This window comes from Aegilops tauschii, chromosome 5 (assembly GCF_002575655.3).
Source record: "Aegilops tauschii subsp. strangulata cultivar AL8/78 chromosome 5, Aet v6.0, whole genome shotgun sequence".
Lineage (NCBI taxonomy): Eukaryota > Viridiplantae > Streptophyta > Magnoliopsida > Poales > Poaceae > Aegilops > Aegilops tauschii.
In genome coordinates this window covers 231,142,413-231,161,180 of record NC_053039.3, presented here as the reverse complement: position 1 = coordinate 231,161,180, position 18,768 = coordinate 231,142,413, and the positions used below count along the sequence as shown (strand labels likewise).

Below are 18,768 nucleotides of genomic sequence, written 5' to 3'. Positions count from 1 at the left end.
TGCCCGGAACTTCTGGCCATCCCAGAACTTCCGGCCCTGTTACATCGAAGCCGTCCAAGAGTGTGCCCACTCTCTGGATAGCCCGGACCCTGCTCGGACCTTTCGACCGTCCTCGGAACTTCCGGCCCTGCCTGTGCGCAGACACTCGGGCCGAAGCCCATGTACCCTTTTGCCCCTCACTTACCCCTTCGTGACTACCACTATATATACTCTTCCCCCTCCATTCTAGGGTTAGCAAAGGATTAGCTCATTTGATATAGAGCTTTGCTCATCCATACGGATCTACTCCATCGAGAGAGACCGCAGCCTCTACGGAGAAGATCCATCTTGGATTCAAGACCCCTCACGGGAAGATCAGTCTAGGATATCATCAAGACCTCCTCATGGAGATAAACTCTACCTTGTATCTTTCCCTTTGTTGTTCATGTACCTTGTGATCTTGTGTGTTTGATTGTCTAGTGGATGTGTGATTGGACTTGTTCTTGAGTGTTTCCCCTTGTGATTTCTCCCCGTCCTTCCCCGTGTTCTTCGTGTTCTTCGAGGGAATCCACTCCAATCGTGAAAGATCGGGCTACACTGGGTTAGCCCCGTATCACATATGCTATCACTCTCATTGCCACTGATATCCTTTGGTATGAACTAAACCCAAGCAAACCGGCGGCATTCCCCCGGTGAGTGAAAAATGAGAGTTTTGCTTGCAAGCTTCCACAATGTGAAGAAAAAGAGATCTAAGCATTCGATGTCGCCTAAGAAAGAGGTGAGCCGGATAGGTCGGTACCTCGGTGAAGTCTTTCATGAGCATGCAATGGCTGAGAGCTTGGTTGCCCGGAATGCAAAGACGGCCAACTGTCGATCCTCGATGCTTTCTCTTCTTACCGGCCTCAAATTCTTGGACGAGATGCAACAACATGAGGTGCTCAACATCGTCGTCAAAAAGCATATTCTCTATGTCAGAATCATCCGACTCTGATGAACTCCAATCATTATCCATCTAAAAATAATAATCCTTAATTTAATCTACATATCGCCCGTCTCCTAAAATTAAAACGTATGGAAACTACTGGAGAAATTACCTTTGGCCACAAGAACGGCGCTGCTCCGCCCCCACCGATGACTGGTAGCAAATCCGCTACCCCTTCTTCCCCAGGCCGCGTGGCCCCAAGCCCGCGGCAACAGGGCTGAGAGCATGAATCCACTGCTTAATCGCGCCCGGAGCAACATCTTCCGACCGCAATGAGGCCCCACGCAAAGCCCCACAAAGGATCAATGGCGGCGGAGGCGGCCACGCGCCCGCGGGGTGGAATGGCCATCCCGAGCTCCCAAACTAGTGGAAAAGATGCGGGGAAGGGTGGTGAACTACTCGACGGCGCGGGGGCAGCAAGAATCGACGACGAGATGCTGCGGCGGCGGCATGAAGCGTGCGAGCTGAAACTTTCGCTCTGTCAAAATTTTCTAGCGATAGGGGAAACTAAAAATCAGACGGTGAAAACTGCATATGCGGCACTCTGGCCGACGACGAGATGCTGCGGCGGCGGCATGAAGCGTGCGAGCTGAAACTTTCGCTCTGTCAAAATTTTCTAGCGATAGGGGAAACTAAAAATCAGACGGTGAAAACTGCATATGCGGCACTCTGGCCGATTTTTCGGCCTGGTACCTTAAAACAAAGATTATTATAGCGGCCGGGTCTGTGGGATCTGCTAGACATGCTCTAACCTATCACCGCATAACTAATATTTTGCTCACTACAAAGATACACACATGCACAACAAATTCTCATAAACTTCATAAAAACAAACCCCAAATGAATCAACGGGCACGGCTCACCGGCTGGCAGCCACGCGAATATTGTTTGTGGGGAGAAGAGCCTTCTTAATTACGTGGATCGATTTAGATGTTCCGTTTGATCCCCTCCTTATTGGCCAGTTCTACGGCTGCTAACACGACTCACACCATGTCTACTTTTGGGACGTTTGAGTGCAGCGCATCCGAACTGCCCATCGAACTAACAAACTATCCAACCAACCCATGACTGACACGTATACCCCAAAGCGATCCGGCCCCACAGTTCGGTCACCTCGTTCGAACCACCGGAGCTGGCTCGCACCGGGAAAATTTCTAGTGCTACGGGAGCACCTAAGTTTAGGTGCTCCAGGAGTTCCCCAACCGTTGATTTCAGATCCCATGGTCATCTATGGATGTGCTGGAGCTGGACCAAATAACTGGACTTCTAAGGTTTTTTTGGCAAATATGTGTCAGGTCGCATTGTGGCCTTTAGATCTCTGATTCAATGGCTGAAAAGCTCCTGTAGCACCTATAAACTTAGGTGCTCCGTAGCACTGGATACTTCCCCGCCTCGCACCACTCGGCGCCAGCTGCTCTGACTTCTCCCCCACCCCACTGACACTCTCTCACGTCGGCGACTCACCCCCCACCCCTCGAGTCACGCGGCACCTACTAATGGCCGCGGGATCTCGCCGCCCGCACCGCCGGAGATGAAGCCCCGCCATCTCCCGCCGGTCCTTGTACTCGCCTTGCTTTCCCTCCTCTCACTTTCCCTCCGCCGCCAACTCACCCCCCTACAGCCGCCGCTTCGCCCCGCGGCCGGGGACCCGCTCCTTCGTCGCCTCGCCGCGGTGGAAGGTGTGGGATCCGAGCAAGTCCTTGCCGACGCGGCTGCACTGCTCGTGAATGGCTCGATATCCACGTTCCCCAGCCTTGGCAACCGCCAGCGCCTCCTCTACCTCCGCCTCCCGTTCGCCCGCACCGCCCGCGGCCCGCCGAGGCCGAGGACCGTGTCCCGCCTCCGCATCCCCGCGGAGGCACTCCCCTCCGACGAATCCCTGCTCGCGTCCTTCCGCACGTCCCTCCACTCCTTCCTCCTCGCCCACCACCGCCGCCGCCGGGGCGGAACCGGTAATGTGGCCAGCGTCATGAGCTCGCTCGCCGGCGTCCTCGGACGGCGCTTCCCGACCTGCGCGGTCGTCGGGAATAGCGGCGCGCTCCTCGGCTCCGGCCGCGGACCGCAGATCGACGCGCACGAGCTCGTCATCCGCCTCAACAACGCACGCGTGGCCGGCTTCGTCGCCGACGTCGGCGCCAAAACCTCGCTCTCCTTCGTCAACTCCAACATCCTCCACCTCTGCGCGTCCCGCAGTGCCGCCACCGCCGCAGGCTGCGGGTGCCACCCGTATGGCCCCACCGTGCCCATGGCCATGTACATCTGCCAGCCAGCGCACCTCCTGGACGCCCTCATCTGCAACGCAACCGCCACCCACGCCTCCCCATTCCCGCTCCTCGTCACCGACGCGCGCCTGGACGCGCTCTCGGCGCGCATTGCCAAGTACTACTCGATTCAGCGATTCGTGTCGGACACGGGTGCTCCGGCGAGCAACTGGACCCGGAAGCACGACGAGAGGTACTTCCACTATTCCTCAGGTATGCAGGCGGTGGTGATGGCGCTTGGGGTGTGCGAGGAACTGAGCCTATTCGGGTTCGGCAAGCCGGCAGGGGCCAAGCACCATTATCACACCAACCAGAAGAAGGAGCTGGACCTGCACGACTACCAGGCGGAGTACGATTTCTACGGCGACCTCCAGGCGCGACCGGAGATGGTGCCGTTCCTTGACGAGGCCCAAGGCTTCACGGTGCCGCCGGTCAGGTTGTACTGGTGAGGTGCCTTAACTGTGTGTATTACTGTGTTGTTGTTGTAAAATTGATACTACTACACTTGATTGACAAAATGTCAATTTAGCCGACAGAGAATTGTAAATTAGGGGCAATGGAAATGAAAGTCTCACTGAAATTTGTAAGCAGAAATGTAGGCCAGTTTGGTGATCAGATGGTTCAGATGATGGGAATCCGCAAGTTCTTGTTTGTACTAGTATTATGCTTTGGACTGTTGCTGCACCTGTCAGTTGTCAAAATGGTTAGTACTAGCTGACAATAACCGAAGTTGTTTACACTCTGCTTTAAACAGGAAAGTAACGTAGACTATTCAGTTTGGTAGCCTACCATGTTTTGTTTGGAACAATATACAGTGCTGATTTCATTAAGTGAGGAGAGTGAGTAGCCTACTTTGTTTCGTTTCTGTTGCAGAACAAACACAAAACGTTGATTTCTCATTACAAGACTGGCCTGCAAAATATCTGGTAAGTCCAATGTGGTGCAAACTGTTGTAGATTGTTTCAGTCATTATGTAATTTTTTGTCCGACAGATTGCCTTGCTCTTTTCTTTTTATGAACACAATTAGCATTAGTTAGAATTAGAGTTTTCTGTATAACTTGCCATTTTGGCAGGAACAAAAATTGAAGTACTGTAGTACTGCTGCGCTCTCATTATGCATCCATGACTCGCTTCATTTGGATCCCAAGGCAGATGTTATCTCTGTTATATGAGCAATGCTACTTTGAGGTTGTTGTTTATCAAAGTACTACTGTAGCTTTTTGTGCTCTTTACATTCGTCACTTTTCTGGAGTAATCTTTCTCATCGGTTAATTAGATAAATGACATTACAATTATGCCACCTCGACTTAGAGAAATGCTACTACAACTTTTCTCTTTGAAAAAATGCCACCCGAATTTGTGTCACACCTGCAGATGCAGATATTGCTTTTGGCTCTAGGGAGTATATGCTCCTGCACGTCAAAAATGTATTTTGCCAAGGTCAATTTTTTATTTTAAAAAATAGATGTGTTCGTTGTGACACCAAAATGCTACCTACAAACTTTTAGGGGAAAAGCTTAAGCATGTGGATGTGTGCAAAAAAAAGTCAAACAACAAATGTCACCTTCAAATGGTATACTTAATTTTGATTTTTCATCGACGAAGTACTGCTATCCGTTTTCCATGAAAATTGGCAAGCACACTGGTACACTAACACGAACATTTACAAAAAAAAAATCTGAATTTTAAAATTTATTTCCTATTTGTTTTTAATAACTATTTACCAGTGAGCGTGCGCTCCCTAGATCCAAAACTCCGTGTCCCCTATAGATGCCATTATGTAAAATTTTAGACGATAATACTTGTATCTTCTTCCCGCAAAAAAAAAAAAAAAAACTTGTATCTTCTTCCTTGGCATTTTTTCTTCCATCCTCCGAATCCTAATCTCCTCATGTTTTCCGTGTGAGAATGTTTCCAAATCTTAGCCAGGGTGTGTCGTTTTGTTAGCATTACTGCTACTACCTAAGCATATGCCCAAAAGAAACAAGAGCCCACACATTGTGAAGCCCAAGTATGAGGAAAATACATGAAGATGTCCTACGCCAAGGTCACCGGAAGCTGGTGGGTAGCTGCCGTCACGTTTGTCTCAAAAAAAAAACTGCCGTCACGTAAGTGGATCCGAGAGGAGAAGCATCGAAGATCGATCACGGCAACGGCTCGGTGGCTGACGGTGTTACGGGTTAGGGGTGCCTCGAGTCATTGGACGTCGGTCCATCAGGCTGTTTGATGTGGAGCATTCTATGGACATCATCATGTTAAAAGTCTATTTGTCAAGTGACACGTGCAACCTCTACTTCACATACATAAAGGTAAATCATCTTCTTTACACGTGCTCACTTAACCCCTTCGAGGATGGTATACTATTTGACATTCCTCTCGTGTGCATGCATAGGTATTGCCGGAGCTTAACGGATGACGACGAGGAGTGCAAGCGCCAAGAAACATCTACACCATCCGCGAGGGAAGCGTGGAAGCGAAGACAGAAGAAGACGGAGCTACAGCAAAGCTACAACCACCGGACGTCCGACGCGACCACGCCCAGGCCAGCTAGAAGAACCGCAACCGGTGCACGCTACAGCGGCCGGACGGCCGACGAGATGCCGGACGTCCGACACACTACAACCACCACACGACTGACCGCTACCGGAAATCCGGCGACACCTGTACAGAGAAGAAATGTTGGAAGTCCGACGCCCTCCAGACGTCCGGACCCCCGCGAGCCACGGGACGACCGACGTCCCTCGGACGTCCGACGCCTGCCAGTGCACAGCCGGGCTTTTGGCTTTGTATCCCTTTCCCACTTACCCCTTCGTGGCTTAGACTATAAATAGACCTCCCTCTCCTTTCTAGGCTTAGCAAAGTGATAGCTCATTTGTATGTGAGTTTTGCTCCTATTTACTCTACTCTACTGTTGAGAGAGAGAGACCACTCCATTGGAGTTCAAGACCTCCTTTGGAGAAGATCCCATAGGGGAATCAAGACCGGAAGATCCATCTCGGATTCAAGACCTCAACTCCTCACGGATTGGGATGAACTAGCTACCGTTTGTATCGTCCTTTGTTGGGTATGGATCGTGTATCTCTCCGTGTGTATGTGGATCTAGCACATGTGTAACCGTTTCTCGTTGATTTGAGTGTTTCCTCTCGTTTTCCCTCGTGTGCTCATCATGTTCTTCGGGAATCCCCCTCCAAATGAAAGATCGGCCCCTAGGGTTCCACCCTACATCATCTTGGTATCATGAGCCATGGTTGATCACGTTTTTGGAGTCCCTACCCCTCTTTTTCTAGGCTAATTTTGTTGATTTCGTCCTAAATTCGAAAATCCCCACAAAGTAACCCCAATTTTTTTGTGATTTGTTGGTTTGGATGATATTTTGTTGAATTTGATCCATGAATTTGCTGTGTTTCAAGTGGATCTAGCATCTCCACAAGTTTCCCCACTTTCCATCCATGAAATCTTCTCAATTTTGACCCCAAAATCCCCAATTTCCGCCCAAAATCGCGTTCTAGATCTCAAATCCCGCGTTGACCCCGACCCACCGGACGACCGGCACTTTACGGATGTCCGGACCATTCCGGAGCACCGGACGTCCGACCTTTACCGGACGACCGGAACCACTCAACAGAACCGAAATCACAGATTTCCGGCCTTTTCGCACGTCCGTCCCGCGCCCAGCCACCGGGCATCTGTCCGTCACTGGACGTCTGGTACCTGAAAAAACTGACTTCCACTGATTTTTGTTTCGGCCATAACTAATTCATCCGGGCTTGGATTTTGACGTTCTTTAGCTCGTTTTGTAGCTATTGACATCCCCATTTCCACAAAAGTACTTCATACATCATTTGAATCCATCAAAATTTGGAATTTTGGCATCTTTGCCTAGGGCCTTCACCATATCGTCGGCATTACCACCACCAACTTCCGCAACCTAACCCATTTTAATCCCCATATCATTTGTGGTTGCTTGAGTAGTGACTCGAGTCTCCTACGGTGTTTCGGCTACTTAGGGACAATTACTTCTTCATCAACCACCACCATAACTTCCGCATAAGCTTGCCCACCATACACTTCCGCCACCCCAATTTAACCCAATTTTGTTTGAGCTTGTTTGAGTTGTGGGTTTGTCTCCTAAGGCGTTACGACTACTTAGGGACGGTGACTTCAACTCTGACTCGCATAACCCATCATTGCACTTCCGCAAAACCACCACCACATTCCACTACCACCATTTGACATTTGACGTTTGAGATTTTGAGTTCGCGGTTTTTCTGTTTCCTAAGGTGTTTTGTCTAATTAGGAACGGTTTCGTCGAGAACACCACCACTCATCATCGCCACAACATCGTCATCGACATTGACCAATTCACCATTATACGTCCTTGCTTACACATGACAAACCATTGATGGTAACCTCTATATCATCTTGCTATCATGGTATCCCATCATTGTACATTCATTATTGCCATTGCATTGTTAACCCCGAGCCCATTTTGCGTCACTTGCCTATCGAGACTAGCCATTGAGTATTGCCGGCAACGTTACTTGTGCACATTAAGGATCATCGATCTACACCTTCCATTGCATACATACCATATCATCTTGGTGTTATCATATCATCTCTTGTGTCACAAGATTGTTCCCGCATATACACAATTGCTATCTTGGTTTGCGCATTTCGCATAGTGGCCATAACAAAAAAAGAATAAGCTTTTAAGCAAAAGAAAAAGAGTGAACAAAGAGCTTGTAAGCAATAGCCATAGCATCGCCACATTGCATATCATATACCATCATTGGTCATCTTGGATCATCGTGTGCGAAACACCGGGAACCATATATACTTAGCACACTTGGGATAGAAGTCGTTGCATTTTTGTCTCTCATAGGTTGTGCACAAGTGTCGTATCCGCCTATTGAGCAATCGTGCTAGCGTCTCTCTAGAGTTGTGCAACACGAGCGTTTTCCGTGGATTCCAAATTTTGTGCTCATTCCTTGGTTGCATGACACCGTTTATCTATCCGTGTGTGTGCTTCCGTGTGCCATTCATTGCTATTGGTCTACTTGTTTCACTTGCGAATTTGTGAATCTCTTTCAACATTATCGACTCTGGCTAACGTTTGCATCAAACTTTTGTGCCACTATCCTCACCAAGCTACTCTGTAAGCCTTATTTGTGTAGGTGTGAGAATTGACAAGATCCGGTACAAATTGTGCTATTTCCATAATACATTACTGAGTGATCATTGATCCATCTTCAACATTGGATAAGGTACATTTGGTCTAGTTCTTTCCTTTCTTCCACTCACATTTGCTCGAGTCTTGTGATGGATAGGCAAAGCACATCTACTTCAGTCTACACCAACAACGACGAGTTTGATACCATGAAAAACTTCATCAATGCCAAGATGCAAGCTCACAAGGAGCTCATAGCCCTCATCAAGTCTGCCAAGAGGTCTCCCTCATCTTCGAGAAGACGCTCAAGTGCACATGCTTCCGAGCTACCATCTTCGGCAAGGTCACATCGGCATCGACACCATCACCGACGAGAACGTGAAGGTCAAGAGCACAACACCAACCACCGCTCGACGACTTCACCATCTGCCTTGGCATCTTCGCCAAGCGACTTCAAGGCATCTTCGCCTTTGGATCTTTGACATCTTCGCCAACAAGCACCTCAAAACTATGCTCAAGAGAAGCTCCACAAACTCAAGTCCGCGACTTCCATGAGCTACTACGACCTTGACACCGACCACGAGATTCCTTTCTATGGGACTCAAGACCCCGAGGAGTATCTCGAGTGAGAGCGCAAGATGGACGATGACCTCAAGCTACATCAAGTCCCTTCCGAAGATCAAGTGAAGTGCGCCACAAGTAACTTCTACGACTGCGCATCGACATGGTGGCTTCACACACCTTTGAAGAGCTTTGACATGTGTTGGCCCAAGACGAAGAGAGCTATGCGGCGAGAGTTTTTGCCTTCCACCTACACGGAACATCTTTAATGCCAATTGGGGAACACCATCCAAGGATCCAAATCCATCGACGAGTACTTCAAGGAGATGAAGAAAGCCTTGCGATGAGCCGGCGTGGACGACCCCATTCGGATGAAGTTCTACTTCATGATGGGATTGAACAACTACATCTCCAAGACTATCTTCCGCGAGAACTACACGTCCCTCGATGACAACTACATTGGTGCTCTCAAGGCGGAACAAGAACATATGGAGGCCAAGGCTTCTTCACCCGAAGAACACTCCACGACGACCAAGCTCCATGACAATGAGCATGAGGATAGTACCACCAAGATGTCCAAGCCCGATGAGCTCCAAGACGATGCTCCCAAGTTCGACTTCACCGCCATCCCTCTTTGTGGCACCGATGATGCCGAGTCTACCACGACTCTTTTTGAAGACGGCGCGGCGACGACTATGACTACAGAGCCTCTCAAGGTACATGCTTTGGAGGCGAGCAACATGGTGACGAGCAAGGATGATGCTTCCATCTTTGGAGGCGAGAGTGATGATGTGCCATCTTTGGCCTTCATCCACGGCGACGGTGACGAGATGATTGAGCATTTCCCCTTGACCACGGCGATGTTTCGAGATGACTTGAGTGACATGCGCACCCATATTGAGAGTGAGAGCGAGTTCACCACTAGCCCCATATATGATGAGTTGCCCAATTTCCATGTGAGGAGAGCCACAACCCACACCACTTAAGTGAGATGAGTGACTCCACCATATGTGACTTTGTATTTTGAGGGAGTGAGTGAGCCACCACATAGAGAGAGTGAGATAGTTGATAGGTTATGTGAGGCCACTTTCAACACTAACGACTTAACCTTTACCTCTATTGTGTCTTCTCATTTGGTGCTAGGTCCCATATATGATGGCGCGCCGACCCACGATGACTTCGTCCTTCCTTTGGATAAGACGATGGCCCTGGTGGAATATGATGCACCCCCCACATGGTTCCATCAAGATGAAGATGATGACCACGCGTTGGTATTTGCCACCGAACCTACACCACATTAGTGGAATAAGGAAGGTAACATAGGTGAAGGTGATGCTCTTGTCCCACTAGTGGACTATCTTGACATTGATTTCTTGCATGATGATGATCCACCTATTACCATGCTTCATGATAGTGTGACTTCCCCATGCGATGATTTACCCATTTATGATGAGTTTGATGATTGCCATGTGGAGTCTATTAGTTGTGATGCCATGTTGCATAGGATTTCTTGTGATAATTATCTCGGTCACATCATGTTTGACAATCCGCTTGACTTGTCATATGCTATGCATGAGATCAACAATATGTCCAATTTACAATCTTATCGTAGCGACTACGCATATGCCAATAAAATAAACCCAATTTGCACTTATGGCATAGATGACAAACCCATGGTTATTGGCATTTGTTTCTCTTGTGATGATATTGATATGCTCCCTTTGCATCATTTCAATCATATGCCATGCCATGACCACCTAGCTTCGGATATGCTTTATTTCAGATATTGTTCATATTCTCCATATGATGTTTCCGTTATTGCTCATGAGGAGACACCCATAGTTTCCTCATACATTTTAGGAGATTTTGATCCACCTAATCCATTGCATGATCCTAATACTTGTGTGCACAATATGCTCCTCGTGAATGATAATGCTATTGTTGTGCCATATACTTGCACGCTCAATTTGTGTCCCCATCGTGTTATACATAACAACTATTCTTTCATGATGGATGACATGTTCTTATACCATGCATCAAATTTCTTTGAGCGATTCTTGTTTTGTGCTAACTCTCACGTGCACATACACATCATGATGTATGATGTGTACATTTACCATGCACACACTTTCTTTGGCTTGTGTCTCTTTTGTGTAGGTACCCATGAATACTTGTCAACCTCACAATCCCATGAGTTGACAAAACGAGCTCTAGAGAGCAACGATGACTTGGGATCCCGTGGATTGTCCTTACCACCTTTCCCTTCGTGTAAAGACTTCGCGCATTTCTTCTACATGGCCCTCACATGGTTATGGGTTATTGTCCATTATGTATCATTTTCCCATAGTGCCATGTTCACTTTGCATGATATGCTCATTTCTATGCCTTTGCCATGCATTTATGACCCGTGCTTTGCATTACACATGATGATTGATTCTCATACTTGTATGTGTATTTGCAAGCTTGGTGGAGATATTTCTTGTTATTGCGATGTTTGCTTTGTGCACAATGCTTATGATGATCCCTTGACCATGATTTGCTTTCGTGCTTGCGATACGTCATGTGCATTGTCTATGCCTATTATTTGCTCATATGACATGATTGCCATGATTTCCTCTAGTATGTTGCATCTTCACACTACTAGCTTGCACGACTTGATTACTATGATTGCTTGCCTTGTCGCATCACCGATGATTCATACTTGCTCATTTCTTGCGGTTGATCGCCACTATTGCCATGCTTTGCACATGATTGCTATTGCTTCTTGTCACATATCTCCATATGTTGCCTCTCTCATGCTAGATAATTTGCCATGTATTGAGTGCAACAATGATTATAGTCTTGCTAATGAGATTGCCCCATAGCATTCTCGCATATATTTGGAGATTTTGACATATTTCTTGTGAAGCATGCTTGTCTTCCTTCTTTGCACCATATGCATCGTGCCATGAACATAAAGATTGTTGCATCATATTCTTCATGCACTTTTGCTACCAATGATTATGTGCAAGAGATGAGAAAAACATCACGATGGATGATGTGTTTATCTACCATGCGCATACGTTCTTTGTCTTGTTGTGTGCATGTGTAGGATACTTCGACTACACGTCAACTTCTACTTCACGCGAGTTGACCATTCGAGCTTTTGAGAGCGAGCTATCTTTGACCGATGTGCTTCTACAATGCATTTGCTACCCCTTCGACATTGTGAAGGACACACAAGGAAACGCTTTCAAGATGACATCCTTCTTGAGCATGGATATTGCGGCTCATACTACTTGTGTTGCTTGCACCATGCGACTTATCGGCCATCTTGGACCACTTGATTGCGCACATGTTAGAGATCTTGCTTCGACTTGTCATTTTCGCCTTTCCATGCCCCATGATATATATGCCTTGTGTGTTACATCCGACTTGTGGATTACTTGCTCCTATCACATGCTTGGTTGCAACAATGTCATTTCTTCACATATACCATGTCCCATTGCTTGTCACGTGATTGGCTTGATTGCCTCACACATGATGAACAATTGCTATTTATTTTGTGTTGAGTGCCACACTATTTTCACTACACCCTATGCACATTATGCTTGGATTGTCTTGCACTTTACCCATGTGTTTAGACACTTCATTTTATTTGGTGTTGTGAATGCTTCCTATGCCCACCATAGACCTTGCATTGAGTGCTTGATGCATGTTTGCAATGACCTTCACTACAAAAAAATACACTTCCGTGATGATACGTGTTTGTCACAGTAGGTCACATTTTCTGTCATGCATGTACATCCATGATGATTTTATGACAGAATCAAGATAGTCATACCTGTGTTGTCGTAGAAGTTTTCCATGACATTACCAAAATTATCATCACGGAAGTGTCCACTTCCATGACGATAAATCGCGCGTCATAGAAGTGCTTTCGTTAAGGGTGACCGACACGTGGCATCGACCGTAACGGGTCGCCGTTAAGCTATCGGGTCCGGTTTTGGATCCGATAACCCGTTAACAGCCCGGACCAATGGGGCTTTTCCACGTGTAAAATTCTCATTGGCCGGAGGAAACACGTGTCGGCTCCTCGGTGGGCCAGATGGTGTCCGTCCATTGGACAGGAGGCGCCTATGATAGATCGACATGTGGCACGGCCCAATAGTGGCCCATTCCGGTGAAAAAGGTCGGCCCAGTAAGAATTAGCAGGCCGGCCCATATAAGGCCTACTTGTGTCAGGTCCATTTAAGCCCACGGCCCATACGAGATGTGCCAATTTGGCCTGTTAACGATCTGACACCATTGCAGCCCATCGTCAGTTCAAGCCCGTTAACAGCCATCTATATATTTGGACTCAATATCGGCCCGATGTGGTTTCGGCCTGTTAATGGCCCATTCAAGGGATGGGCCAATTTTCAAGATGTACATCTTTCGGCCTTTTAACGACCCATTTAAGTGTTGGGCCAATTTCCAGTCTGGTGTGTCTTTCAGCCTGTTGACGACCCATAAGTGAGTTGGGCCATTTGCAGTCGGACCTGAGTTTTGGCCTTTTAACGGCCCATGCTCTTCATGGTCCAATACCAGCCTAGTTTCTCTTTCGGCCTGCTAAAGGCCCACAACGCAGTTGGGCCATTTACAGTACGACCTGACTTTCGGCCTCTTCGCGGCCCATGCTCTTCATGGTCCAGTACGAGCCCGCTGTCTCTTTCGGCCTGCTAAAGGCCCACGGTATAGTTGGGCCATATGTAGCCCGACCTAGTATCGGCCTGTTAACAGCCCGTGAAATCAAATGGGCCCGCCTGTTGCCCGCTTTGATGTCGGCCTATTAACGACCCGGGAGGTAAGAGGGCCGACCATTAACTTTCGGCCTGGTAATGGCCCATTAACTTAATGGGCCCATTAACTTAATGTGCCCACTAAAGTTCGTACATGTCTTTAGGCCCAATTAGATAATTTGAGCCCATTACGACGAGAAATTATGCACAGGACCAAAACCGATCAAGCAAAGGTACGACATACAGGGAAAAACGTTGCACATCCAGCATATATTACAAGAAATTACATCCACTGGGCAATCAAAGATTGATGCCGGTGCAAATAAATGAACAAAACCTAACGATCTACAACATCACAATCTTCAACGTCAGCGCGGATGACGCCCATAAGCATGTGGGCAAGTTCTTGCTGCTTTGCTACACTGTCTCTGAAAACATTGATCAGTTGTTGTTGCGCACGAATGTGCACCTCTGATTCCTCCACCATTTCCATCATTGCTTCAGTCATTAATTGGTTCACAAACATACATTTTTTCCGTTGCATTCGAGACAGAGGAAACTGAACAGATTCAGATGGCGATTTTGGCAGGCTTGTATTATTGATAGTGGAGAGTGTCTCGACCACTGCATCATAACATAAATTAGGAGGGGAACCGAACAGATTAATCAAGAGTTATTGCCACATTACCCGGCCTAGATTTATTGGAAAGAAACAATGGGGTTGCCTTGCTATTTTCAGAGTTTGTCTTCTTATCTTCAGCAGCCTGCACCAAATTAACACACTAGCATTGCTATCATTGGCCAGGTTAGATAACAACATTGACACAACGAACGTTTGGGCAACCAGACCACACCAGCCTACACCAAATTAACACAATATGGCACAGCTATCATCAGCCAGGTAAGGTAATACGAAAGTAACATTGACACAATGAATGGATGGGCAACCAGAGCAGCACAACAATTCAGTAATGTGCATGATATGAGATAGTACACTCATGCAACTCATTATGCAAAACTACCAGGCAGTTTTCCTTACAAAAATCAACATTGTCGCCTTTAACATTTTGCTACAACTAATTTTAGATCATATAAAGGTTGGATTCACGCCGATTAACAAAATACATGCTGATGTAAAAATATAGTGATATACAACAGGTACTTACATCAGCATTGGAGCACAGAGAATTCCCGCAAGATACTTTCCTCGAATACGATCCCATTGGAGGAAGTCTTCTATCGTTTAACCTTATTTTCTAAAAGAGAGATGGGTAAGAAACATGTAGAAAATATGATCAGAATGCTATAAAATTTCATGATGCGAGGATACGCACACGCTTCTTAGAATGGAGTTGACATATTTTTGCTGGACTGGAGCAGACTAGTTCTTTGGCCACTGGAATCTGCTTATTATCAGTGGGAGTTGGGTGTGCTGGAGCAGTATCTATGAAAACTGGAGTTGGTTTATTATCTCCTGGCATTTGGATCTTTTGCAAAGACCTGGTTTATAACCCTTCAGATTCTAACATAGCCGTCTTCCCCTTGCATGCCTTATATAGAAGAATGGTGCTTCAATTATAAAACATGCTACAACAGAGATGGAATAGGTACTGAAGAATAGAAAGACATGACATATTGACATGTATTCCCTCCATCCGGAAATAAATGGATGGGTCTAGGCGTATTTCAGTTCAAGATACATCCAGTTTTATCCATTTCCGTGACATGTAATCCGGACGGAGGGAGTATGATGTAAGAGCTAGGGATACGACAGGACAACAGTGTAAAAAAACACTACTTGAATGTAAAACCGTATGCTAGCGGAATACATACAGAAAAACACTAAGGCAACATATGCGTGTATGATTGGGAAACTAAGATGGCATTGCAAGAGACCACTAGAACAACACTTCAATGTAAAAAAAGAACATGGTATGGTAGATAGATGAAGTACATACTGATGAATAACAATGCATAAGATATTGAGAAGCATGATGTCCATACTAAGAAGATGGCATTGCGATAGAGTAGAATGGCAGTACTTGAATTTGAAAACATGTTATCATGAATGGAATATGTACTAAAAAACAGGAAGGCATGCCATATTTACATGCATGATCAGCAGGCTAACCACAAGGCATTGCAACAGAGTAGATGCACTCCAGGACATTATATGCATGCTATACCCATATCAAGGGCCAAGTTAGAGCAAGGACCTTGTGGGGTGAATAGGATTCATCATCTTTCTGCAAGTCTTGTGAAGAACTGCCTTTACATGTTCCATCATATTGGGTATCATTGACATCAAGTTTGTTGGCCGTTACATTGCTCCATGAGGTTCTTGTGGATAAATCAGTGTGTGCAATTATATCTGACATGCATGGAAGACAACTAGTAGTTAGATTTATGTAATGAGTGCATGTAGGAGACGACATAAATAGTAGGACTGGGGTTAACTAGCAGCAACAGGTCTCAAAAACTAAAGGGAGAACACAGATGAAAGCTACAGAATATGTATCGTTTGTACTCGAGATTAACTAGATGGCACACAAAAGTATTAAAGAACAACATAGGTTATACTAGAAGTGGTATAATACTATCATCACCAGTCCGTGGGATAGCATTGGCTGATGGATGATAACTATGGAACAACGTTACCTAAAGAACAAGTCTCTTAGCTGAACTATGGAACAACGTTAACTCCTGAACAAGACCCGTAAGAGATCAGCATGAATATACAGTGAAATGTGATAATCTATTTTCCATGCTTAGATGAATAACAAAGCCATAAACGTTGCACACAAGTAATATGAGGGTACAACCTATCTGGCCGCCGTCCATAGAAGTGAGCATCATGTGCTGACTTGTTGATGGCCCTGCAGTTGTTGTGACTGTCCATATCGGGCACGCGCATTCGATGTAGGGAACTGTTGAGTGAGGACTATAGCTCCCTTCTGGTGTATGCTTCCCTTGTTGGAGCAGCGACGGTGAGTCGGAAGATGGTGTGGCTGAAGATGAAGAAAACGCATAATGTTAAGAACGACACATCTCTCTGATATGAAGAAATACCCTAAGAGATCAACAACAAGGTACGAGAGTGGTCACACGTCTGTTGACTGAAAACTAAATTGGGGTCACACGATTTTATTTTATTTTGGTACTGTTCGATCTACGCCGGATTGCTTGATGGCCGTCTTGTGCCTCCCGGCTGACACTGTTCGGAATCTTCCCCGAAGAGCCAGCGACCACCGGCAGAGCAGCCTGCCTCCGCCGTCCGTGGCCCCGGCCAAAACCCCGCTCCCCGCCCCACCGCACTGTCGTGGTTGCGCCGCCCCCAGGCCAATCCACAAAGACTTGCCGTCATCCAGATCCAGCGGCGGCAGTACCTTCAACCCACGCAACTCTAAGGTAGCCATCTAACCGCTGCTTCCGCAGCGATTTTGTGCCCTGCTACCTCTTGAGCACTGCGTTGGTTTTCCCTTGAAGAGGAAAGGGTGATGCAGTAAAGCAGCGTAAGTATTTCCCTCAGTTTTTGAGAACCAAGGTATCAATCCAGTAGGTGGCCACGCACGAGTCCCTCGCACCTACACAAACAAATAAAATCCTCGCAACCAACGCAATAAAGGGGTTGTCAATCCCTTCACGGCCACTTACGAAAGTGAGATCTGATAGATATGATAAGATAATATTTTCGGTATGTTTATAATAAAGATGTAAAGTAAAATAAAAGGCAATGAAAATAGCTAAGTGTTGAAAGATTAATATGATGGAAAATAGACCCGGGGGCCATAGGTTTCACTAGTGGCTTCTCTTGAGAGCATAAGTATTACAGTGGGTAAACAAATTACTGTTGAGCAGTTGACAGAATTGAGCATAGTTATGAGAATATCTAGGTATGATCATGTATATAGGCATCACGTCCGCGACAAGTAGACCGACTCCTGCGTGCATCTACTACTATTACTCCACACATCGACCGCTATCCAGCATGCATCTAGAGTATTAAGTTCAAAAGAACAGAGTAACGCTTTAAGTAAGATGACATGATGTAGAGGGATAAACTCATGCAATATGATATAAACCCCATCTTGTTATCCTCGATGGCAACAATACAATACGTGCCTTGCTGCCCCTACTGTCACTGGGAAAGGACACCGCAAGATTGAACCCAAAGCTAAGCACTTCTCCCATTGCAAGAAAGATCAATCTAGTAGGCCAAACCAAACTGATAATTCGAAGAGACTTGCAAAGATAACCAATCATACATAAAAGAATTTAGAGAAGATTCAAATATTGTTCATAGATAAACTTGATCATAAACCCACAATTCATCGGTCTCAACAAACACACCGCAAAAGAAGATTACATCGAATAGATCTCCACAAGAGAGGGGGAGAACATTGTATTGAGATCCAAAAAGAGAGAAGAAGCCATCTAGCTAATAACTATGGACCCGAAGGTCTGAGGTAAACTACTCACACATCATCGGAGAGGCTATGGTGTTGATGTAGAAGCCCTCCGTGATCGATGCCCCCTCCGGCGGAGCTCCGGAAAAGGCCCCAAGATGGGATCTCACGGGTACAGAAGGTTGCGGCGGTGGAATTAGGTTTTTGGCTCCATATCTGTTAGTTTGGGGGTACGTAGGTATATATAGGAGGAAGAAGTACGTCGGTGGAGCAACATGGGCCCCATGAGGGTGGAGGGCGCGCCCAGGGGGTAGGCGCGCCCCCCTACCTCGTGCCTTCCTGGTTGATGTCTTGACGTAGGGTCCAAGTCCTCTGGATCACGTTCGTTCCAAAAATCACGTTCCCGAAGGTTTCATTCCGTTTGATATTCTTTTTCTGTAAAACTCTGAAATAGGCAAAAAACAACAATTCTGGGCTGGGCCTCCGGTTAATAGGTTAGTCCCAAAAATAATATAGAAGTGTATAATAAAGCCCAATAATGTCCAAAACAGAATATAATATAGCATGGAACAATAAAAAATATAGATACGTTGGAGACGTATCAAGCATCCCCAAGCTTAATTCCTGCTCGTCCTCGAGTAGGTAAATGAT

At 46.4% G+C, this 18,768-nt stretch overlaps 1 protein-coding gene across 1 annotated transcript; it reads left to right on the top strand.

Moving 5' to 3' along the window:
- Positions 1–2,332: 2,332 nt before the first annotated feature.
- LOC109760223 (sialyltransferase-like protein 2) lies at positions 2,333–3,880 on the top strand. The gene has a single exon (XM_040389390.3). It carries the CDS (start codon positions 2,493–2,495, stop codon positions 3,669–3,671), a length of 1,179 nt encoding a protein of 392 aa, XP_040245324.1. The 5' UTR covers positions 2,333–2,492; the 3' UTR covers positions 3,672–3,880.
- The last annotated feature ends 14,888 nt before the right edge of the window (positions 3,881–18,768 follow it).

What these genes read in the sequence shown, in the direction of transcription:
- LOC109760223 (XM_040389390.3), top strand. Translation starts at nt 2,493, where the DNA reads ATGAAGCCCCGCCATCTCCCGCCGGTCCTTGTACTCGCCTTGCTTTCC.